Source organism: Coenobita brevimanus, chromosome 53, assembly GCF_032717465.1.
Source record: "Coenobita brevimanus isolate Jiangsu-jjx chromosome 53, ASM3271746v2, whole genome shotgun sequence".
NCBI classification, from domain to species: domain Eukaryota; kingdom Metazoa; phylum Arthropoda; class Malacostraca; order Decapoda; family Coenobitidae; genus Coenobita; species Coenobita brevimanus.
The window spans coordinates 41,029,936-41,056,954 of NC_137006.1; the positions used below are offsets into that span (position 1 = coordinate 41,029,936).

General features: G+C 41.3%; 1 protein-coding gene across 1 annotated transcript in view; it reads right to left on the minus strand.

The window, feature by feature from the left end:
• The window catches only part of LOC145400804 (voltage-dependent T-type calcium channel subunit alpha-1G-like), a 470,580-nt gene that overhangs the window by 280,290 nt on the left and 163,271 nt on the right, over positions 1-27,019 (minus strand). The window contains exons 14-15 of the mRNA XM_080273240.1: positions 9,972-10,113; positions 3,987-4,237 (exon numbers count right to left, since the gene is read on the minus strand). Coding sequence (XP_080129366.1) covers positions 3,987-4,237; positions 9,972-10,113 — 393 coding nt within the window. The remainder of the gene's footprint in view (positions 1-3,986; positions 4,238-9,971; positions 10,114-27,019) is intronic.

Below are 27,019 nucleotides of genomic sequence, written 5' to 3' on the forward strand. Positions count from 1 at the left end.
TGATTCTTTGATCACAAAGGAGGAAGTGGGGAAGGCAGTAAAGGAGATGAAAACAGGGAAAGCTGCAGGTATGGATGGGTGTGCTGTAGAATGCCTGAAGGGTGGTGGAGTGACTATTGTTGACTGGTTAGTAAGACTGTTGAGTGTGTGCTTTGAGAATGGTATGGTGCCAATTGACTGGGCAAGTGCTTGTGTGGTCCCATTGTATAAAGGCAAGGGTGATAAGTATGAATGTACTAGCTTTAGGGGTATAAGTCTGTTGAGTGTTGTAGGTAAGGTGTATGGTAGAGTGTTAATTATGAGAGTTAGAGAGGGTACAGAGGGAGTGATTGGTGATGAGCAGTGTGGCTTTAGGAGAGGGAGGGGATGTGTTGATCAGGTGTTTACTGTGAGACAAGTGTGAGAAAAGTATTCAGCGAAAGGCAAGGATGTGTTTTGGCCATTTATGGATTTAGAGAAAGCGTATGATAGACTTGATAGGGAGGCTTTGTGGACTGTTTTAAGATTGTATGGACTTGATGGTAGGTTACTAAAAGGGGTGAAAAGTTTTTATGTAAATAGTAGAGCGTGTGTAAGAGTGGGAAATGCTGTGTGTGATTGGTTTCCCGTGAGAGTGGGGCTGCGACAGGGATGTGTGATGTCACCTTGGTTGTTTAATATTTACATGGATGGTGTTGTAAGGGAGGTGAATGCAAGAGTTTTAGGTGGTCTGAATCTGGTAAATGTTGATGGTGGAGAGTGGAATCTGAAGCAGCTGCTGTTTGCAGATGATACTGCACTGGTGACTGATTCAGAGGAGAGATTGAGACAGTTGGTAGAGGAGTTTGGAAGGGTGTGTGAAAGGAGGAAATTGAAAGTAAATGAGAATAAGAGTAAAGTGATGAAGTGTATGAGGTTGATAGATGGTAGGGGGATGAATATAGTTTTGAATGGTGAGTTGCTTGAGGAGGTAGATTGTTTTAAATATCTAGGGTCACATGTTGCTGTGGATGGAAGAATAGATGCAGAAGTGAAGTTTAGAATAATAGAAGTAGGAAAGGTGATGGGAGGAAAGAAAAAAGTGTTTAAATGTCGTTTGCTTAGAACGGATGTAAAGAGAAGGCTATATGAGGGTGTTGTGGTACCGACTGCATTATATGGGGCTGAAACATGGAATATGGGTGTAGCAGAGAGGAAAAGTTTGAATGTAACGGAGATGAGGTGTCTGAGGAGTATGTGTGGAGTGACGCGTATGGGTCGGGTGCGAAATGATGAAGTGCGAAGGAGAACTGGAGTTGTTCGGGAGATGGCTGGTAGAGTTGAGCAGAGGGTGTTGCGATGGTTTGGGCATACGGAGAGAATGGATAATGAGCGATTGGTGAAAAAGATAACTAGATCTGATGTGAGAGGTGTAAGGCTGAGAGGAAGACCACGAATAGGATGGATGGACAGTGTGAAGAGAGCACTGGATGCGAGAGGGATGTCTGTTGAGCAAGGAAGAGTGGCTGTGCGTGACAGAAATAAATGGAGAGAAATTGTGAATAAGTAATGACGCAGCCCTGAGGAGATATTCTCCCGCATTTGGTCTGATCAGCTAGTCAGGTCAGGTGCGGGTAAGGGGATGGGTCTGTTATGATGTGGCAGGGGTAAACCAGTTTTGCTGTCGGGCCCTGCTGCGGATGTCACTGATTGCATTGCGCAGTTGACCCTTGTGCGGTGTGGTGTGGTGAGGATCTGTCCATTCTCCCCTTTGGGGCTAAGATGCGAATGAATGTGTTTGAATGGATGAGTAAATGGGGAGTGTGTCGTCCTGTCTCAGCTACCACCCTTTCCTTGGGGGAAGCAGCCTAGGTATATAGATAGATAGATAGGGATCCTACCTCATTCATGCAAACTGACAGCTGGGAAAGACAGGATGAATAACTGTGTGGCCACTTTCACTGGGTATGCTGTTTACTAATTTTCCTGTAGTTGCTCTTTCTCTCTCTGTCCATCCTCATTTATCATATATAATGAAGGGTTGGGAAGATGATGATGATTCTGAGGGTGCACAATGGGGAAATGATAAAAGCCAGTCCCACATAACTCCTTGCAAGATGTAAGACCTTAAAGCTAGGCAACTATGAGCCCAATTATTCTAACAATATGCAGAACAAATTACCTTCAATCCAACCACTGCCTGAACCATTAATCCACCTGGCATCTAAGCACATCCAAAAATAGTTTAGAAAGTTTGGCTTCTCCTCTGAAGACCTCACACTGCAATGCTATGGATGTTGAAATTTATTAACATTTGACCTTCTAGTCTACAAACAGACATTGCGATACTGTACTTGATTACCCAGAATTGTAATACTGTACTCTTCTACCTGTATTGCCAGATGCCTCAATCCCATAAGGGGTGGCCACAAACAAATCACCTCAATGCCACCCTTTCCCATGCCACTCCACTGCCTTTCTCCCAGCTCACAACCCCCTCTCTTATATACCTCTCCACTCCATTCCTCCATCTCATCCTCACCCTCCCCAACCCTCTCCCCTCCTCCACCTCACTCACATACTCTCCTCATTAGTTCCTTGCTCTCCATCCTCTCGACTTGGCCAAACCATCTCAATGTTTTTCATCTAACATTTTCTATCACATCCACATCCACGCCATAACATTCCTTCACTTCCTCATGTGTCAATCTGTCTCTCAATGTAACTCCACATGCTCCTATCAAGTAAGTCATTTCCACTGCTCTCACTCTTGATTTGTGACCTTTCAACAAGGTCCAAGCTTCACTTCCATACATTAGAGGTGAGGGCACTCACCATCCACATACATGGTGTAGTGCTGCTTTGGGTGTCTGCCCTTACCTCTGTTCTATCCTTCCTCTTCTTTATTTCTTTCCTTCATTCTTTCCTTTTCCGTCTGACTATGGGTGACTCTACACTGAGTGACAAGCCAAATGGTTTCCTGTGCACCATGAAACCATTTACTATGATGGGTGGTAACCATATAACCAAATCATGGCACCTGGTGGTTTAGTGGGTAATTAACGCACTCCAATCAGATTGAGCCTGTGTAGGTTTATATCTAAGGGGTGGTTGGGGTTTATGCTCACGTAAATGCCACTCAGGGACGAGTGAGGCTGGTCACTCTCATCTTAAATGTCAGGACCAACTTACCTAGCCCCAGGGTCCTGCGCTCCTCATGGGGTGACATAGGATTCGATGATGGATGGATGGATGGATCACAATACTGTCATGTAGTGACTTTTTTACTTCCATACTCACTTCCCCATTTCTTATGACTATTTTCAAAGAACCAGCAACTCTTAATGGCCCATAATACACTTCTAAACCAACACAATATGTTCTCTTTGATTATTCACTCACTCGATGTAGTGCCGCTCTCGGGTGACTGTCCTTTCCTCTCTTCCTTCCTTCTTCCCATCTTTCCTCTTCAGTCTTTTGTTTCTTCATTCTTTCCTCTTTCTTCTGTCTATGGGTGACTCTACAGTGAGTGACAAGCCAAATGGTTTCCTGTACACCAGGAAACCATTTACTACACTGGGTGATAACCATATAACCACATTATGGTGCCTAGAGGTTTAGTGGGTAGTTAAGGTGCTCCATTTGGATTGGGCCTGAGCAGGTTTATATCCAGAGGCAATTGGGGTTTATTGCTCAGGTAATGCTACTTAGGGATGAGTGAGGCATCATCTTAAATGTCAGGAGCAACTTGCCTGGCCTTGGGCTTCTACGCTCCTCATGGGACAGAATAGGATTGGATGATGAATGAATGAATGAATGATAACCCTGATAACCCCTTCTGTCAGAGGATGTCTTTCTAATCTACTCTGGCTACCATCAAATAATTTAATTTGCTTACGAGAGACCTCTCTTGACTGCAGAGACTGGAAACAACCTCAATGAAGGGAAAGTTTTCACCTAAGATGACCCATATTTCAAGTACTGTAGCTTCTTGTGGCAATGGTTAGGTATAAAATGCTGTGTCAAACCTGGGGTCTGTCGTAGTGGTCTGGGGTGGTACAGTAGAGAGCCATGGCAGGGCTGAGTCGGTTGTTGAGGTCAGGCCGGGCACTGGTGTCCAATGTGGCATGAGGGGAGCCCTGTGGGGTGGCTGCTGTGTGGGTGATGATGGGAGGGTAGCCCAGCTGAGAGGTGGGGGTGGCCAGGAGGGGCGTGAACCCTGCAGGTGTGGGGGGGATGTCACGGCTGCTTGACTGTGGCAGCTGCAGCAATTTGCTCTCTGAAGAAAATAGCTAATCAGTACGGGGAGTATCTGGGCAATCATGACAATAGAGTGACCTGCCTCTGACAGCAAAATACTCTACCCTATGAAATCAACCATCTATATCATTCCACAGTTCTTCGGTATGTTCATCTACTCTAACTACAATACCTGTTGCTACCTTGTCATTATTCATGCAACTGCATACAGCCCAACAAATATACAGATGTACTAAGGTACACAACCTTACACAGTGTTCAGCATCAGCATTACCTATGCAAAGTATTCTATATACCTTATACGGTCAAAAACACTAATGAACAGTACTGTATATTCTCGAACCTGTACCTGTACAATGGTTGTATCATTCCAAATTTGCTTCCCTATACTCCATCTGGCAGGAAACAATAATACTAAAGTATACCTCTATACAGTACTCTTAATTAATAATTTTAACTACAGTAACTATTACTGTGCAGTTTCAGAAAATCTGAAATGGGAGCTCTGAGAATAATAAGCAACTGCTGTCCTGTATGAATGATATAATAATACAAATGCATGAGATAAATGATTATACCCAGTGTATGGTACAAAATTTTTAACTATACTAGAAAGGAATCCAATAATACAATATGCAATGAATACTGTTGTTACTGCTGAAAAGTAAACAACTACTCTACCAATTACAGTATCAAACTTCTTAGCACCTTGAATTTGGTGACATAGTTTTTGGCTATTCTTGTTATCTCCTGACAATATTACTCATCTCTGGAGACTTTTTTGACTGGAGGAATCTGATTTAGCCTTAATAAATTTATTCCATACTGGAACTCGATAAAAATCAATAAATTAATCGCCAGGTGGTAGCAGGAGTAAAATTAACAATAAATCATTAAACTGAAGGGGTTAAGTTCTACAGTCCATGGATATCTTACTGAAGCAGAATAAAACTGTCTAACATTCGAGGTTAAGAAAAAAAAGAAAAATGTACCCCAGGATGAAGTCTGTTTTTAACTCCTACAGCCTGAATGCTGCAGAGGGCTGCCTTCATGTGGTAGCACTGATATAACCAAGCAACTCCACTGCTCAGTTACCCTGCACTAATGTTGTTCAACTCCCTCACTGTCCCCAGAATGGAAAAAGGTGGACTGCAGGAGAAGGGCAACTTCAGTCTGCAGGCCACTGATTTCTTATTCAGATAAGCCTCAGGCTACAACAACTATGGCTCAGGGATGTCTATCAAAGTTGAATAAAAATGTCCAGCATTAGTCAAAACATGAAAGATGTACTCAGGCTGGAGAGATTAAAAACTTGGTAACAGTAAGACTTAATTCAGTATTATCCCCTTCACGATATAAATGTCCAGAGCTAAGCTACCATAGCTGACAATATTTAATACTATAGTGTATCAATTTATATCTCTGGAAGCATTACATGACTTAAAATATTCAATCATCAATTAACTGTAAATCCACTAAACAGCCTACAGTACTTTTACTGCTGACTACTTGATAGTGCAAAATCAAGAACTCTGTAAGTTTCTACTTTTGTGCATTTGCTTACATATTACCCTAAGCTGGTGACATGCTCATGCTTTTATGCCACCTAAACATCTCTAGAAAGTGCATATTTTGCACAAAAGCTGACTCTGAATATCCATCTATCTATCTATCTATTGCCAGACACCTTAATCCCATAAGCAGTGGCCACAAAAAACTGCCTCCATGTCACCCTATCCCCCGCATTCACTGAATATAATAATTTCCTGAGTATAATAAACATATTGAAATATTAAGAGAAAATCTGGCACACCATGTCCTTTACTTGAAAGCACTACACAAACCAATGAAGCTGTGTACCCACTCGTGTATTTCTTGACTGTATAAATTATACTAATAAACAGTTTTCTGATATTGTAATTATGACTTTTTGCTGTGAAGAGGAGTGTGATAATTAGTTATCCATCATCTTGTCCCATAGTCTCCTCGAAATCATAACACAGGGATCCAGGGATTGGCTCCTCAGTCCAAACATTTAAGATGAGGGGGCCTAAACCATAGTCTCTGAACAGCATTAAGTGAATAATAATTTATAACCACCCCTTAAGATTTGTAATGGTCACATTCAGTTGCAGTGGCCACCAGACTACCTGGTGTCTGCATGCAGATTACAGGCTGTCTCCAAATTACGAAAATAATTGGTTCTTGAAGGTCTAACATGTCGTCTTTTTTTTTTTTTTTTTTTTTTTCATAACTCCATATCTCATTTGTACACACTCTCTCTCTCTCTCCCTCTTCAAGCCAACCCTAATCCCTTAATGACTTAGGACACAAAGTTCTTTCCCTTTACCTCATCTCCTTTCTACTCCATAACTACTTCTGTGCTATCCCCTCCCCCTCTCTCTCTCTCTCTCTCTCTCTCTCTCTCTCTCTCTCTCTCTCTCTAACCCAACCCTAATCCTATAATCACCAAGGACACAAAGTTCTTTCTCTCTACTCCATCACCTTTCCACTCCATACCTACTTCTGTGCTATCCTCTCTCTCTCTCTCTCTCTCTCTCTCTCTCTTTCTCTTCATCCAGATTAAAGCCCATCATTGTCTCCACTCCTCCACTTATCCCCTACCCTTCCCTGAACTGCAATTATCACCTCACCTCCTTGTCAGTGTCTTCACCTGACCTCATCCTTCCTTGCTATGACTGACCTACCACACACACACACACACACACACACACAGATATGGCTAGCTATTTACAAAAAATAATTGAGAAAAGCAATAGTATAATTTTGGTAGGTGACTTTAATTGTAAAGAGGTGAACTGGGAGGAATGGTACTTGAGAGGCGGCGAGGATTCGTGGGGCATTATGTTATTAAATATAATAATGAATAATGTGATGACGCAATGGGTCAAAGAAGAGACGTGGTTTCGAGGTGAGGACACACCAGCAAGGTTAGATTTACTGTTTACCTAAGAAACCATCATAATAGAATCATTGAAATATCTCTGTCCTTTAGGAAAAAGTGATCATGTGGTCATTGGGTTCCAGATGATAATAGGGAACGTCGAGCCAAGAGACGAGCTTCATAGACAGGGAAGATAAAACTTTGGGAAAGCAAATTTTACAGGATTGAGACACTTTTTTGAAAATGCAGATTGGAGAAAATTCACAGAAACAACAGACATACAGAGGAAGTGGGATATCTTTCTAGACCTCTATAATTTGGGAGTGGAAAAATTTGTACCAAGAGTAAGAGGGAAAGAAAACAGGAAAAAGGAGTGGTTTGTGTATGATAGCAAAAAAAAAAAAAAGAGATAAGGCATGGAACAACTGGAGAAAGAGAGGTAACAACAGAACAAAGGAAGAATATAAAAGAATTAGAAATGAATACACAAGAATACGTAGAGAAGAAGAAAGGAATTTTGAAAAAGGTATAATAGACAAATGCAAGAATGAACCCAAACTTTTTTACAGATTTGTTAATGGCAAACAGAAACAAAAGGAAGGAATCACCAAACTGAAAGTAAAAGGAGAGATCTATAAAGATGCAGCAATGCAAGCTGAAATAATGAACAAATGTTTCCAATCGGTTTTCACTAATGAAAAAGAGTTTGTGGAAGGGGAGGGAGTACAGTAATTAGAAATGTACCGGTGATAAAAGATATAAAAGTGGAGGTACAGGAAGTGTATAAATTACTGGAAACTCAAGATGTAAGGAAAGCCCCAGGACCTGATGGAATTTCTAATTGGGTACTGAAGGAATGCAGAGAACAACTGGTGGATAAAATTCACAGTTTAATCGTGTGTTCTCTGGAAGAGGCGAAAGTGCTGCAAGAATGGGAGGGCAAATGTGGTACCAATTTATAAGGGAGGAAACAAGGAAGGACCTCTGAATTATAGACCAGTGTCTCTAACCAGCATGGTCACAAAATTGTGCGAGAGAATCCTGAAAGACAGATGGATAAAATATCCAGAATAGATGAATATTTTGGCTGAATGTCAGTTTGGATTCAGAAGTGGAAGGTCATGTGTTTCTAATTTGTTGAGCTTTTATTCAAGAGAGATTGATGTGGTACAGGAGAGAGATGGTTGGGTGGATTGTGTGTACTTAGACTTAGAGAAGGCCTTTGACAGGGTACCTCATAAGAGACTAATGTGGAAACTAGAATATATAGGAGGACTGAAGGGGAAACTTCTGGAATGGACGAGAGACTTTTTGAGAGACAGACAAATGAGGACAGTAATAAAGGATAGGATGTCTAGATGGAGGGAAGTAACAAGTGGAGTCCCTCAAGGCTCGGAGTTGGTGCCAGTAATGTTCCTGATTTACGTAAATGATATGGTAGATGGAGTGAACAGTTATGCAAGTCTGTTTGCTGATGATGTAAAGATCTTGAGGAAGGTAGAGGTTGAGGAGGATTGTAAAATGCTGCAGGAGGATCTGGATAGGATACATGATTGGAGCCGGATGTGGGAAATGAAATTTAATGTAAAGAAATGTAAAATATTGGAAATGGGTAAAAGTACCAGGAGGCCATCACTGAATTATTTGTTGGGTAATGAATTAATCACAAAAATGAGAGAAGAGAAAGATTTGGGAGTGCTGGTCCAAGATAGTTTGTCACCAGAAAAGCACATTAACATGATAGTTGGAGAGACTTATAAACTCTTGACTAACATAAGAGTAGCATTTCATTATATGGATGAGATGATGAAAAAATTAATAGTGGCCATGATCCGCCCCAGGTTAGAATATGCAGCGGTAGTGTGGTCCCCACACAAAAAGAAAGATATAAACAAGATTGAGAGAATACAAAGAACAGCAACCAAGATGGTCCCCAGTCTGGCAGACCTGTCATACAGAGAGAGGCTGGAAAAGCTGGATTTGCCTTCCTTAGAGGAAAGGAGAAAGAGGGGAGACATGATTGCAGTGTTCAGGACCATGGTGGGAGTAGATAAAATTGACAAAGAAGATCTGTTTGTATGGGATAAGAGAGTAACAAGAGGACACGGAATGAAACTGAAAAAGTCAAGCTGCTTGAAGGATATCAAGAAATATAGCTTTCCTTCCAGAAGTTTAGACTTATGGAATAGCCTGGACAAAGAGATCGTCCAGTCTAAAAACTTAAACGAGTTTAAAGCTAAATTTGACTTACCGAGAAACAGTGACGGAAACCCACGAGCATAGCACATTCCGTGTATATCACAATTAGATATATTAGGTAAATACATAAATATTTGGAACGACTTAGACGAAGAGGTGGTGCATGAGAAAAACATTCATGTGTGTAAAGGTAGACTTGATAAATGTGGATTTGGAGACAGGACAACACGAGCTTTGCTCAATTCCTGTATACTACAAATAGGTAAATACACACACACACACACACACACACACACACACACACACACACACACACACACACATTTTTTCACATCTGCAGATTTTTTGTAAGTCGATCCTTCGTAAGTAGGGGTCTGACTGTATATGCTTACTATCGTACATATTAAAATGGTTTCCTGGGTACAGAATGATGTACAGTATGTCTAAATGTCTAACTATGGCGGCAGACTAATTAGCATTAATATACATCATCAGACTGAAGGGGTAATGAAAACAGAACATTAAACTGCATGAAGTTGTGTATTAAGATAATGAAGTAGGGTGTACAATAAAAGGAGACTGAATAGACATTCATTTTTTAGAATTATTTATGGGGTTAGTACATGATAGCGCAGGGTATCGGACATACCTTTCTCAATGTTACACTTGGGGTCAGCGTTCTGTAGCTTCTGTCGCAGTCTGTTCTCTTTAACTCTGTCCTCATTGCCACGATGGTGCCGACGCTCCTCATCATTGCCCTCCAGAGTTGATGCTGACCGCTTCTTCTCATCCTGACCAAAATGACACGCTTAATGCTCTCACGGGGATGCAATGGTAATTTTATATTCAATATATTCAAACTCAATATCCACAACAAATTAGTTATATTTATTTAACAAACAGATCCCCAAGGGAAACTGTTTAGTTTGATGGCCAATATTTACTGGACAATTACTGAAGCACAACATTATGCTGTGTGCACTGCTTTATAAATTATTGTACAGCTTCTGGCAACAAAATCCTTGAAAAAGAATGTACTGAGTGTATGCCTAGTAATATACTGTACTGTACTGTACTTCTGGAATGTTTATTTCAAGTTCCCCTTAGCAGAGTGTAAAGTACTGTATATTTTAACTGACGTGTACCTGTTGATGAACAAAATGCAATGTAGGGTTGCCAACATACACATAGCACCTATGAAAAACTGTAAAAAACGAAAATAAAAAGCGTTCCTTAAAAAATTCACTATCACCTTGCATCAGCTTTGGGTATATATACCCAGTTATAGATGCAGTGTCATGCTATAATACTTCATCACAGTATACAGGAAAAGAAACAGGACCTAGTAATTTAAAGGCTCTCAAAAGAAGACAAAGAATATGATTCAATAGTTGCTGAAAGACATTACATGATATAAACAATAGGTACACAGCAATAACCACGCAAAACTACAGCACTCAAGTCAAGAAATCAGGCATGAATGTATGAAGATTGAAAGAAGAGACATGAAAAGAATCCCAACTTCCACAATATAAAGACTTACAAAACTTGTCAGGGTCATGCAGGGTACACAACACAAGGGCAGGCAGGGCATAGCATAGGCTGGGTAAGGCATCACATGCAAGAGGGAGACATCACAGGGAAGTTGAGGAGGGGAAGGTTTGGGCACATGAAGGGAGTTAAAGTTGTGACAGGGGTACAAAGATGTGAAGGGGATGCAAACATGTTGAGGGGGCTGAAAGATGTGAACAAGGGTATGTGAAGAGGGTGGGGTAGAGGAAGCTGAAGGAGGAAGGAGGATGTGAGGATACAATTCTGTGAAGGAGGATAGAGGAACAAGAAAGGGGAAAAAGGAATATGAAGGGAAAGCACTATAAGGATGTGAAGGGAAAGCAGTACAGGGATGTGAAGGGAAAGCAGTACAGAGATGTGAAGGGAAAATAATACAGGGATGTGAAGGGAAAGCAGTATGGGAATGTGAAGGAAGATAGAGGAATGTGAAAAGTAAAGGGAGAAATAAAGGGTATGTGGATGTCAAGTGGGGTACAGGCATATGACGGGAATACAGGATTGTGAAAGAGGCTAGAGGAATGTGAAGGGGGTATAAGGATGTGAAGGGGGTACTGTGATGTGATGTGGGGGTATAAGGATGTGAAGGGGGGTACAGAGATGTGAAGAGGTGGGGTGCCATGATGGCATGAGGTGAGGGTATCGGGGTGTGATGGGAATGGGTTATGGGGATGTGAAGGGGTGGTGGTACAGGGATGTAATATGAGGGGTACATAGATGTGAAAGAGCAGGGATATATCCAATAGCTGTGGTGTGATGGGGTACAAAGCAATGAAGGGAGAGGGGTGCATAAATATGAAGGCAGAGATGGGGAGGAGTATTGCGACACGAAAAGGGTGGGGAGGGAGAGAGTTCACCAGGACATCAAGGGCAGGAATGGGGTAATAGAGGGCTGGAGAGGAGACAGTAGTCTAGGTATGAAGGTTATTATATGATGTGGTTTTAGTGAAGGTTTTTAGTATTCACACTTAACTACACAGACGATACACACCATAAACCACAATACGAAACTATTCTCTCAAAACAACCAATTATATAATCAGAACACAAGAATGGCACATTACAGAACAGCACATAATGGTACATTTATCATTTTGCTGTCAGACACACGAAGGTTTGTGGGAATCACACTCATAGTTCTACACACGAAACAAACGAATCACATGCCAAATGACAATGTAACATATGTTCCTCTTATTTAGGAAGATACCATCACATTACACAAGGACAGGAAGTGATAGTTTCAATGGTACAGATGAATCTGTGATGCAACTCAGCAGTTCAATGCAAGATGGTGGCAAAAAAGTTTTGTCTGCTGCACTACCAGAACTATGGAAACCTAGCAGCTAGTGACAGCCACACTGACTCATGTTTCTCAGGGCAATGTGTGGGTAGGTAATGCAGGAGCAGGAGAAGTTCATTTTCACTAGCTTGCAAACTGGCTGGAACATCTTTCTACAGCTACCGTATAAACAAAATATGAACTGGGAGTCCAATATTCCATATGCAGCATATTTCACTCACTAACACATTTACAGAACCATTCCTGCCTATGATGGCTAAAAGTTGCCCTAGACGTGCAGTCTGCATTTACCACTCCCAGACACGAGATGTGAAATCCAGCTACATAAATGATGATTTACAGGAGCTACTCTCAGAATGCAGCAGGTCCGTGCACTGTAATGCTATTCAGTACTCAAAAATCATTAGTTGTGTAGGTACAAATGCAGCCAGTCAATATACACAGAGACTGCACAGTTAGTAAAAAGCTCATTAAAAGACAGTAAAACACACAATATCCTTAAATGTAACAAAAATCATAAATGATAATTCAAATCCAAATAACATACTGTACACTGTACAAGTGAAACTATATGTGTAAAAAACTACAGTACAAGGAATAGCCACAGCTAAACTAGGTTACATTGAACTGCTGTTAAGTGACACAGCAGGTCACTTTTGCGAGCTGCAGCCATCCAATAGCCAAGTACCTCAACTAGCCGAACGTCTTCCCTATGTTTGACCGATGAGAGAGGGTCCTCCCTTTGGGCATCATCTAGAGGCTCTGCAACTTGGGACATGGCACTCAGCATTCCTTCTGAAGTGTCTCTGGACAATTTAGTTTGACTTGGCCCTTTATTAAGCTCTGCTGATAGGCTTCTGCTATTTTCTGCAGACACATCTTTTGAAAGAATGCCACTGGATGTGTGTTCGGTCAGCTCCTCAGAAGAGGCAACTTTAACTAGATGTGATGCTGTGGGAGAGTTTTTGGGCATATCATTTGAGGCATCCGAGGCAATGACTCCTGATGAGAAGCTCTTGGGCATCACGACTGACTTTACCAGCTCAGTTGGCATGCCTTTAGACAGTTCTTGCAGGGCCACATGAGTCATCTCAATGTGGTCAGACTCCACTGGTCCCGGAGGACTCACCTTCACTGGGGAGTTCTTGTCATCATCACCTCCACCTCCCCAGTTGTTATCCTCTCCTTTACTTGCTGCACGTTCCAGAGCTTTCTGTTCTTTCCTTTTTTGCTTTTCCAACTGTTTCTGTTCTTTTTCTAATCGCTCATTCCGCTAAAAGATTGAGTTAAACTGTTAGTTAGACTGATACTGAACTGTATTACACAAGGATATTTTATAATTCATTTACACTAATGGTTCATAACAAGAAATTTATTGAACATAATATTTTTGTACTGTTTAAGACAATATTATAAGTAAGAGATACAGAGTGCAGTATCACACTGCATAAATAACATATACTTCTGTATCACCAGGACAAAACTTGCTTTAAAAAATCAGTTTCTTCATTAGAAATACTGAAAATATCAAATAATTTGTCATTACCAACAAATTAGGACCCTTACACATCTAATACAAAAGGTACAAAGGGTACTGTACTGTTTGACTAAAAAGGTTAATATTATTCTAACGATAAACAGAAAGCATACCATGATTTATATTTCTTAAAACAGAACTAAAGGCTGAAAGCTTGCAAATAATCATCATTTCTTACAGAAAACCAAACAAGAGAGTGAGTCAAGGACAAGATCCACTCATTTTGAGATGCGTGGACACTTTCAGCACTAGGAAAGTAAGAAAACTTCTGAAATTTCTGTGAAATACAGTACAATGCCAGTCTGATGCAATACGCAGTACCAGAAAAATAATTATTTCCACAGGAATCCAGTTTCATAATTGCTCATGCATTAGGAATAAAATTTAGAAGTAAAACCTCAGTAATCTTATAAAGTTCAGAATGGGGTTAACATTAATCAATTATAAATAATATCAGTGAGTACCATTAAATCCCTACATGTACAATATGACACGACCTGTTAATCCAGCAAAAAGTATTGTGCTTCAGCACCAGATGAGAAAATGAAGAAATTACTACACTGAGGACAACCCAGCGGCGTTCATCTATTACCCCAGTGACACACAGAGGTAGATAAACAGAATGAGAGAAACCAGCAATCACTCCTCTACGACATGTCCTGCTCTTATACTCGGGAATCATGAAATAAGGCTTCAGGATTTGCTTTATATCTTCTTACATCAGTGCAAAGAACAAATGCATAACTTTCTTAATAGAATTACTTTCCATACATGTACATACCACAGTAGTCTGTATAAAGTAACTGCTAATGTTAAAGTTCCTTTTCACACTGCACATAATGTACTTATGGTTAGTTCAAAATACTGTATGCTAGGATGCATTCTAAGATGTATACCTCATCAAATTAACCTTAGTGCATAAAGTATAAACAGTTCCCAGCTGTATGAGGTAACTATAATTTTATGATTCTTAGCCGTACGTATAACTAACTGCAATGGTCCACGTAAGATCAGCTGCAGATCTGGATCTTCTCAAATGGAAAATACTGACCCTAATTAACTCTTTTCTGTGCTAGTGAAGTATGGCTAGGAAAGGGTCGTATGTGTTAAATGTGATGCACATGAAAGCTGAAGTGCAGTAATGAATATATTTATATGTTTCACAGTTTGTACACATCAGTAATATGAACTCATAGGGTGCACACATATGCAAGTACATAATATGAAAGGACATACTACGTGTGCCAGCATTTATTTAAATGCTTGCCATGGCTTGGGTTTTGTACCTTAGCTTTGGGAGAATGTTCATGAGATGAATACTCTACTATAGAGCCACTGTGATCAATGGAACTTAATTACCGAGTGTTTATCATCAAAACCAGTACCTGACCATTTTAGTGTGGAAACCATTTTTTTCTTATTTTCTGAGAAATAACACTGAAACGGCCAGCAAGATGAAATCTGAATCCTTTCCTACCTTTCCCGTATTCTAAGTCAGACATATATTATTAGGCCTGTACTAGAATGTTCTTGTGCTTCAACTTTCATTCTCTCTGACAAGGAACGTATATTTTCACCCCCGTTTGTTTGTTAATTTTTTTTGTTTGCAGGACTACCCAAAAACTAAAAGAGAGATCTGGACCAAATTTGGTAGGTAGATAGCCCATGTCCCAGGGAACAAACAATTAACTTTTGGGACCCATCCAGATTGTATTACAGATTCTGCATCCAACGAACCCTATTTGCGAAACCCTAATCAGTGATGAGAACACCTATCCCATTATGAAGAGTGGTTTGGAAATTACACTGCTCTTGTTGCAGATGCACTCCACCAAGTGCCCCTCTAGTTGAAACATGTGATTATGTTAGGATACAGAATATTCCAATGGCGGATTATTCTGATCATCCTCGAGTTGAAAAAAATTTATGTTGAAATTTGTTCTCCAATTATGGCCATCTATGTAATGATCAGGTTTTCAGCAATGCATCTTAAGTATAAGGAGGGGGATACTCATACCTGCTGTGTCAAAAGTCATGGGAAACTTTTCTACATCTACATGTATGGGGGGGGGGGGATACCTGTAGTACCAAAGTCGTGGAAATCTTTTCTTCACCTATTTTCATAGAGAGGGAGGATAACTTAGTAAAAAAGAGTTATGGAACTCTCTTCTTTGTTTACATGTATCATGAAGGGTATATCTGTAGTATCAGAGTCATGGGAATTATTTCCGCATCTATATGTATATCATGACGATCAAGAATCCGTGTTTGACTTTTGCCCTAAATGTTAAGATACATAAGTCAGAGTCGTGATTGTCTTTCAAATCATTAACATGGATAAGTTCTTTTGCTCTTTAAAACACTGAGGTCCTGCCAACAAAGTTACAATAAAATTGGTTTACAGAATTTATAGTCTGCAACTTTATCCAGTATAAGGATTTCAAGTAGGAAAAGAGATAGAAGAATGGAAGAAGCGTTTACTGAAAAGGCATTGTGAGATCCTGGAGAGCTAAGCAGGTGGGAAGAGACAGATTAAACCAAGAAGGTGCCACAGGAAAGCTCCCCTGCAGTTGATCCCTTCACTACAATGATGCATTAAAAAACAAAAAAAATTATCAGTATATGATTTTATTCCATGATCTGTGTTCATCTATTACTGAAGGGGTTAGTTTAGTCTGTATCTAACCCCTCCAGTTTGAAAAGTTTAAAAGTCTATCAAAAAATGAGTCAAGTCATCTGGTAGCAGGAATAAAATTTGAAATACATCACTGGGCTCCAGGGGTTGCGTCCTTCATTAGGAATGTGTCCATACCCTCATTGCCTGGACCATACTACTAAACAAACATGCAGCATGTTTATGCTGCTTCCATGGATATGAATATGGCATAAAAAAATACTCAAGATTCAGTCAGAGTGGCAATACTGGGTGGTGGCATCACTCCTACCATCCCTGTTCAGTGAGTCTTAACTGGTGTACAGATGGATTATTGCTTACTTGTGCTTGGTCTGGGGGATCTCAAAAAAAACTAAGTTGCCATTATCTTTCAAGATACCTTAATTGCTCAAGCTTATGTTAACAAACTTCTGGATAATCAAACAGGGGTATGGCAGACATACCTTGCTACCAGATATCACTCCATCAATTACTACTGTATATCTATCAAACTACCTCCTATGTTATCATTCCACATGTTAAATAATGTACTACCTGTGTTATCATTATTTGTGTTAAATAATGTACCTCTTGTGTTATAATTCTAAATGTACCTCCTGCGTTATCATTCTAAGTGTTAAATAATGTTGCTAATAAATTTTCCTGATGCAATCAACACAACTAATACAGGAAAGACCCATTATCTAAGCTACCAATGTCCAAATATTAACTTATTTGAATTGTCTTTTTTTTTTCTTATTCAAATCCCTTTAAACAAACCAATATTCCAATTAATCTGAACTCCCAATACAAAAATTACATCATTGACAGAGTTTGTTCAATCATAGGAACCATCAGATACAAAGGAATGCCCAACCAACCTCCCGGAATATGTGTCAGTACTGTATTTTTTTGCACTAAATCCCTTAAAGTAACCAAATTAGTACTGTATTTCATCTAATCTGCGAGTAACCCTCTGTGGCCACTTGACATAACCTCATACAGGTACAGGCCTAATGTTATTGTTATCTAAATTCTGCTGCAGGTACTGTTCTGCTGTAAGTGTGCAATGAGCATATTATGACTGCAGCCAGGGGGTGCTGACTAAAGTCACACATGAATAATATTCTATGGCCATTTGACCTAACCCTGTATAATCCATTTGTTACTAAGTGTTTATATTGCTGCTTTAAGTATGTAATGGGAATATTATGACCTGAAATGTATTAGGGGGAGCAGTAAAGCCATACGAGCACTGCACTTTACCCCATATAATCCATGTTACTGAATGTTATCTAAATTATGTTCAGGTACCATACTGTGGTACAGTAAGTGTATAGTAAGTACCAGTACATTATGATTGGATATGTACTTGGGAGAGGGTGGCTAAAGTCACACAAGAGTAATTCTCTATGGCAACTTGGCATAACTCCATGTAACCCATACTATAACCACCCTGACATCTGAAAAACATTATCTGAAATAACTTTGTGATATAAACCCACTGGATAAAGGGGAATGCCTGCATTTGAGAATGCATGACGTCAACATTTCATCAGCTGAAATGGTTACAAGAGGGATGGTTCTGTGAAGCTTGATATCAACCGGATTTTCCCCACAAGGTAATAAATCTGGATGCAAAGGACTTTGTTTATTTCATGTATTTTTTCATCCAATTTTTTGTGTAAGCAGTAATCCAACTGTAACAGCTCATTTATCATAGGCAGAAGGGCTTACCCTTTCCTTTATACCCTGAGGAATCATGCTTTCATTCACATATGTAACATCACTGGTTTGAAAAAGAATTTGCCCTTTCCTTTATTCCCTGAGGAATCATGCTTTCATTCACATACGTAACATCACTGGTTTGAAAAAGAATTAGGTTGCACACACTTTTAGATATAATTAATGATACATTTTACAACTTAGCACAGAACAGAATCACAGCAACTAAAAATATTTTTACCACAATATTTCAACACACACGTACCATTTTCAAGCCAAGAACAATGGCACAATATATCTGGGTAAGAAATATAGCATTTGCTAAATAAATGACAAACCAACATTTCATTAAAATTTCGATACTTTATATGAAAATGTGCTAATGAAAGGCCACTGCTGCACTGTATCAACATTAAGAGAATTAAATAAAAAGCCAATTGTAATCTATTGTAGGGTACAGTAATTCCTTACTTAACACTTTCACTTAACTTTTATTTTTTTTTTCACTATAAAGTGCTTGTTAACACAGGAACAATTTTCATGTACCACATGAATGGAAAACTAGGGAATGTGAAAGTGGAAGGAGTAGTTGGAGAATGGTCAAGATATGCAGTGAAGGATCATGGTTGAAATTATTCACATTGGCATTTATCTCAAGACTGTACAGAGTGGTCCACATAAAATGTTCTCCCACTCTGCCAGTCTGCCAAGTGATTTCTTGTGTGTTGCATAGATGGCTCAATCAGCATTATCAATATCTATCCTGCATTATTTATTCACTTCCCACTTCAACTGTCATACTCACGCCCACACCAGCAGTGTGTGCCGTTCCTGCAATGTGCGATACTGCCAAGTGAGTATGTGTAGGGGCGCTACATATTTACGGACCACCTTGTGTATCACTTACAGGAATCCTGTTTATCCGATGCTGCATTACCCAGCATACGTCACAGTCTGATAAATGTGGCTGAATTAAAACAGTATCTAATTTTTATTACATTCAAAGTTGGACTGCAAATGTGGGTGACTGTATGTGTGTATGTGCCAATGCAAGCTCGTGCAAGCAGAGTGAAAGAAGAGTTCTGAACAAATGAGGATGCATGCATGGAAAAGTTTGAAAGGAATGAGAGAGTGTTTTTCATTGGAAATATGAATGGAAAACTAGGGAATGTGAAAGTAGATGGAGTAGTTGGAGAGTGGGGTGTACCTGCAGAAGTGGATGAGAATGGTAGTGCTCTAGTGGACATTTGTGCAGGAAAAGGGTTAGCAATAGCCAATACCCACTTTAGACAAAAAATGATCCACAAATATACGTGGCGAATGATGAGAAGGATGGGTGGTGAACTGAATGAATGGAAGGCAATGATTGTGTGTGTGTTGATGATAGGATGAGAAGGTGTGTAATGGATGCAAGAGCATACAGAGGTTAGAGGAGTGGACTTTCTGACCATCACTTCCTGGTGGTGAGAATCAAGGTCCAAATGAAATGGAGAAATAGAAGAAGGGAAGGACAGGAAGCTGCGTATACAAGGAGGGTGGAAAGGTTACAAGAGGATGGAAAGAAGGCAGAAATAAGAGAGAAGTGGAGTGCGATTGGGTAAATATGGATTGAAGCAGATGGGGGACGTGGAAGGTGTGTGGAAGATATTCACGGAAGAAATCTGTGCAGCATGTGAGGTGGTGTGTGGGGTGAAGAGAAGACAAAAGGGGGTGCAGGGAACAGTATGGTGGAATGAAGAGGTGTAATGGTCTGTGGCACAGAAGAAGAAAACATACAGTGAGTGGATGAGAAACAGGGGTGTGGAAGAAGTTGAGAGACAGAAGAAAGAGTTATATGTGGAGAGGAAGAGAGAGATAAAAAGATTTTAGTAAGAGAGTGTACGAAGAGAATGGATGAGGTATTTGGAAGGAATTTGAGTGAAAAGTGGAGGGAATGTAAGAATATGTTCTGGAAAGAGGTAAAGAAAGTTAGACTGGGTGATAAGGACGTAAACTGGGGAGTGAAAGATAAAAATGGCAGACTGCTAGTGGTGAAGGAAGAAAAAGTGAGCAGATGGAGAGAACACTTTAAGGAATTGCTGAAGATAGAGAGTGAATGTAATAAGAGTATAAGTGGCTGGGGAATGGCTGGGAGGAGGAGGATGGTGAGAAGAGAGGAAGAAATCAATAGGATGGAAGTAGCGGAAGTAATAAAGTCAAAATAGATAAATCCCCAAGAATCGGTGGAATGTGTGGTGAAATGCTGAAGCAAGGGGGAGAGATGGTACTAGAATGGATATGGAAGATGTACAGATTGGCCTGGGGAGAAGGCAGAGTCCCAGATGATTGGAAGTCAGGTATAATTACGCCACTGTACAAAGGAAAAGGGGAAAAAGAAATGTGTGGATATCACTGGGGAATTTGTCTTTGGTGTAATAAGGAAAGTATGTGGCAGGATACTTACTTACAGAGTTAGGGAAATAACGGAGGAATTCATTGGAGAGGAAAATGTGCTAAAGAAGTGGAAAGCAGAGTGACACAAAGAAGGAGAGTAGCTGGTGCTATGAAGGCCCTAATATGAAACAGAGGCTTGAGTGTTGCAGCTGTGTGAGGCTTACATGAAGGGGTGTTGGTACCAACTTCAACGTACAGATGTAAGACTATGATGTGGCATGAATATGGAAAGTCAAGAATAAGAGCAGTGGAGATGGGACCGCTGAGGAATCTATGTGGAGTACAGAGAGTGGACATGATACGGAATAATGTGATACGTGAAAGATGCGGAGTGAGGAAGACACCAGAATTGAAGAGAGTGTACTGAGGTGATTTGGTCATGTGGAGAGAATGGATGACAATAAAGTGGTGAAAAAGGTATATCTGAGTGAATCTGAAGGAGGGAGGAGGCAAAGTAGGCCAAGACGAAGGTGAAGGGATGTGGTAGATGAGTGTGTGAAGAAGAGAGGTATGGAAGTTGGTGAGGCTAAAGGACTGAAAAGAAACCAAGCTGGATGGATGAATTTTGTGCAAAGATGCACATAACCAGGGATTCGGTACCCCTTTTTAATGTAACAGTGTTCAGATTGGCTCTATCAAATAGGTATATATAAAGATACAGAACGTAGTGAATTTTTTTTTTTTCTCTATCTGAGGAAGCCAGGACTCTGTGGCCTTGAATGAACAGGAAATGGAAGCATGGCCCACTGAACTGGGTAAACTTTGGCTGTCTGGATGTTGTTACTCCTCACACTGTCCTAGGGTGGGAAAGGAGGTCCGGATGATGATGATGATGAAGAAGAACAGAGAGGTTTTAGGATGGGAAGAGGTGTAGATTAGATATTCATTCGTAGGACTGCAGTGGAAAAAAGTTTCCAAAAAGGGGATTTGGAGAAAACATATGACAGGGTGGACAGACAAGGAATGTGGATAGTGTTAAGAATACACGGAGTAAATGGGAAGCTGTTGAAGGCCATGAAGAGTACATATGAGGATGCTAAGGCTGCAGTGCATGTTGATAGTGAACTGAGTGAAGTTTTCTATCTGAATGTTGGAATGAAACAGGGATGGTTCATTTCCCGATGGCTGTTCAATCTGTATACGGATGGAGTTACACAAGAGGTACAAGGTAGGGCAGTGGATGTTGGAGCAACCCTAACGAGGGAGGGCAGAGTTTGGAAACTCCCTGTACTGCTATCTGCAGATGATACTGTATTGTTAAGTGAAGACGAATGGGAACTGCAAGACTTGGTGAATGGGTTTGGGAGTTTGTATGAAATGGAACTCAAAGGTGAATGTAGGGAAGAGTAAAGTTATGGTCTTCGAGGAAAATGATGCCACCGAATGTACAGTGAGGCTGGACGAGGAGAAAATGGAAAATGTGAGTGCGTTCAAGTACTTGGGTAGTGTGATGAATATGGATGGATGTTTACAGGATGAAGTGCTTGAAATGGTACAAGGAAGAAAGGTTGCTGGTTCTTTGAAAGAAGTGATAAAGAACAGGGAAGTGAGCATGGAAGTAAAAAAGTCGCTGCATGACAGTTCTGTGATACCAACCCTAATGTATGGAAGTGAAGCTTGGACCTTGTTGGAAGGCCACATGTCAAGAATGAAAGCAGTGGAAATGAGTTATTTGAGAGGAGCATGTGGAGTTACGTAGAGAGACAGACTGACAAATGAGGAAGCGAAGGAGTGTTGTGGTGTGGATGTGGATGTGATGGAAAGCATTAGGAGAAATACACTGAGGTGGTTTGGCCATATGGAGAGGATGGAGAACGAGAGATTAACGAGGAGAGTGTATGCGGGCGAGGTGGAAGGGGGGAGAGGGAGGGGGAGGGTGAGGATGAGAGGATGGATGGAATGGAGAGGTATATGAGAAAGGGGGGTGTAAGCTGGGAGCAGGACAGTGAAATGCTGTTGGACAAGGCTACATGTAAGCAATTTGTTTGTGCCCACCCCTTACGGGATTGAGATGATTGGCAATAGACAGATAGATAGACGGATAGAAACAGAATTTTTCAAATTGCCCACCACTCCGCGCAACAACCCTGCCGGTCACACTTTACCGACAATGGCCGACAAAACAAAGGCCGCTGTCAGTTCCATCTCAGTCATGGGGAGTAAGACATCTGGTGTTGGTGTGATTAAGTTCGTCATGGAGTTTATTATCTTCCTTGCCATACCATAACTTTTGGGGGGATTAAGTTGCTTGCCCTTGTGCTGGCATGCATGTGCATGCCTACAGTGTCTTCTGTGTTACATTACTTATGTAGCTAGTTGCCTGCTTTTGGTTCTACTCATAACCATCAACTCATCTCACTGTCAAATTTTATAAATCACAAAATATACTTCATGCCTGTAGCCTCTTTTTAACATGAATATGCACGCAAGTGGAACTGGCTTGACTCCTCTGTGTTTCATTACTTATGCAGCTAGTCATTTACTTTCAGTTTTGCTCATTGCTATCTATCCTTCTCACTCTATCTATCTATCTATCTATCAATAGCCCGACGCCCTAATCAAGCAAAGGCTGGCCGCAGACAAAACGCCTCCAAGTCACTCTGTCACCCACCATTTGACTCCCCTCCCCCCAACTCACCCCCCCCTCCCTCATATACCTCTCAACTCCATCCCTCCACCTCATCCTCGGTCTACCCCTCCCTCTCCCTCCCTCCACCTCACCTACATACACCCTCTTAGTCAGTCTTTCATTCTCCATTCTCTCCACATGTCCAAACCACCTCAGTGTATTTCTCCTAATCTTTTCAACCACATCCACATCTACCCCACAACGTTCCTTCACTTCTTCATTCGTCAACCTGTCCCTCCACGTCACTCCACATGCTCCTCTCAAGTAACTCATTTCCACTGCTCTCACTCTTGACTTGTTCCCCTCTTGCAAGGTCCACGCCTCGCTTCCATACATCAGGGTAGGGATCACAATACCATCATGCAGTGACTTCTTAACTTCCATACTCACCTCCCTATTTCTCATCACTGCTTTCAGTGTACCAACAACCTTCCTTCCCTGCTGTACCCTTTCACGTACTTCATCCCCCAAAGTTCCATCCTTACTCATCACACTACCCAAGTACTTGAATGCACTCACATTCTCCATATCCTCACCATCCAACCTCACTGCACACTCTGTGACTTCATTCCTCTCAAACACCATAACTTTACTTTTGTTTACATTAACTTTCAGCTTCCTCCTCCTACACACTGTCCCAAATTCATTCACCAAACCTTGCAACTCCCATTCATCTTCACTCAACAATACTGTATCATCAGCAAACAGCAACACCGGAGGCTTCCAAATCTCACCCTCATTCATTAGGGCCACCCCCACATCCACTGCCCTACCTTGCACCTCCTTTACAACCCCATCCATATATATATTTAACAGCCATGGAGACATCACACACCCCTGTTTCAGTCCCACATTGAGATCAAAGAACTCACTCAGCTCACCATCCACTCGCACCGTAGCCCTAGCTCCCTCGTACATACTCTTCACAGCACTCAACAATTTCCCATCCACTCCATATATTCTTAATACCTTCCACATACCTTGCCTATCTATTCTGTCATAAGCTTTCTCCAAGTCCATGAAGGCAGCATACACTTTCCTTCCCTTCTCTAGATACTTCTCCACTAAACATCTTAGAACAAATATCTGATCTACACACCCTTTTCCCTTCCTAAATCCCCCTTGTTCTTCTCCAACTAGCTCCTCTGTCATATGCCTAACCCTATCAATGAGTATTCTACCATATATTTTACCAGTCACACTAAGAAGGCAAATACCCCTATGGTTACCACATACTTCTCTCTCCCCTTTTCCTTTGTACAGAGGAACAATTATACCTGATTTCCAGTCCTCTGGAACCCTTCCCTCTTCCCAAGCCAATCTTCACAACTTCCATATCCACTCCACAACAATCTCACCCCCATACCTAAGCATTTCACCACACACTCCATCAATTCCTGGGGCCTTTCCCAGCTTAATCTTCTTCATCGCTTCCACTACTTCCGACCTACTGATCTCTTCCTCCCTCCTCTCATCTCTTCTTCTCCCAGCCATTCCCCAACCACTTATACTCACACTGCTCTCACTCTCTACATTCAACAAATCCTCAAAGTGCTCCTTCCATCTCCTCAATTTCTCTCTCTTCTCCACCAACAATCTATTATTCCTATCTTTCACTCCCCTACTATTTCCCCTTTCACACTGCCTTACTTTCTTTACCTCCTTCCAAAACAATTTCTTACTCTCCCTCCATTTCACACTCAGATTCCTCCCAAACTCTTCATCCACTTTCTTCTTACTCTCCTTCACCAGTCTCTTAACCTCCCTTCTCCTGTTCACATATACCTCTCTCTTCTCCCTCTCTTCTCCCCTACCTCTACTCGCCAATCATTCACCATATGCCTTCTTCTTTTGTTCCACAACTCGTTTCACCTCATCATTCCACCATGCTGTCCCTTGCACACCCTTGCATCTCCTCCTCACTCTACAAACCGCCTCACATGCTGCGCTTATCTCTTCCGTGAATATCTTACATACGTCTTCCACCCCTTCCATCTGCTCTAGCTCATACCTTCCCAATCTTTCTTCCACTATGCTCTTATACTCTGTCATTTTCTCACTATCTTGCAATTTCTCCACTCTTCTCACAGGAGCTGCTTCCTCCTGTCTTCCCCTTCGTCTCCTCAACCACTTTCTTTGCAGCTCTACCTTGGCCATCACTAAGTGATGGTCCGAGACTCCATTCCCCCACCCTCTCCACACCCTTGCATCCAACACTTGTCTTCTCATTCGCTCATCCACACACACATAGTCTATCATTGCCTTTCGTTCAACAAGTTCACCATCCATCCTCCTCATTACTCTCCATGTATACCGGTGGATCATCTTATGACGAAAGTAGGTGTTGGCTATTGCCAACCCCTTACCAGCACAGATGTCCACCAAAGCACTACCATTCCCATCTACTTCAGCTGGCACACCCCACTGACCAACCACTCCATCCACTCGTACATTCCCAACTTTGCCATTCATGTCTCCAATCAACAGAACTCTCTCGCTCCTCTCAAACTTGTCCATACATGCTTCTACTCTCGCCCAAAACTCATCTTTCACTCTTGCCACTCAATCCTCTGTTGGAGCATACACACATACAATCACCCATGCTTGTATACCTACTTTCATCCTCACCCATACAATCCTTGCACCCACTGTCCCATACTCTCTTATATTCTCCTTCCACTTCTTGCTTATCATCAGACACACTCCCTCTCTTGCCCTCTCATTCTCACTGACTCCCGCACATATATCTACACCGTATTCCCATTCTCTCATCCTTTCACCTTACCATTTAGTTTCAGTCAATCCACATATATCCACTTTTGCATCCTCAAGCACCTGGACAATCTCTCTCTCTTTCACTTCATCATTCTCACTCATTCATTCATTCATTCATTGCCAGACGCCATGTATCCCAGACAGGGTGGCCAAGGGCTTAGAGTTAGTTGTTTTACAGGGAGGGGCACTAATCCTCCATCAACCCCACTTGACGTAAGGATGCCAACAGCATCTGGTGTTCCCAGGCGGTCACCCATCCAAGTACTAACCAGACCCAACATTCTCACTCACTTTATTAAATAACAATATTCTTAGTGGCTATAAATGAACATGTATTCAGTGTAGGTGAGACTGGCCTACGGTGCAATGTGCAAAAAGAACACATATTTTTAATCATTACAATCACCTTAACACAACATATGAGTCATTGTGTAAGACTAATAAAATGAATATACAGTACCGTATAAAACTGGCTATTGGAAAATTGACATCATTGGCCATCTCAGGAATGTAACCCCAATAATGAGGGAGACCTGTATAGGGTTTTATAAGGGTTTTACCACCTGTAGAGGGGTTGGGGGGGTTGTATGGCATTGTCTTCCCCCAGAAAGCATTATCTGACAGGGCCTTGGCTGAATTATGATGGATAAATGGGGGATTACTCTACTTCTTTAAACTACTCATGAATTCTAACCCTTTTGTCGTGATGTACAGTGCTCGTCAGAAGTATGGGGCGCCCTGCGTCCCTCCTGAGAAACAAACCTTTCAACATTGAAAAAACATATAAATAATGCATTTTATTTACCTTTAGTGCTTCGTAGGGTAGCCTTTACGTTTCTTCACGGACCTGAGACGTCTTGGAAGTGAAAGGGCGAGGCTCCTGAGGTGCTGGAGGGGTATTTTGTCCCAGGAGTCACGAATGGCGGCTTCCAGCTTAGGCAGAGAGCTCACGTCCTTCCCTTGGAGACTCTTCTTTACGAGGTACCAGAGGTTTTCAATCGGGTTGAGGTCTGGGCTATTTCCTGGCCAGTCTGTCATGAATGATACCTCGCAGTCACGAAGCCAATTGGTGA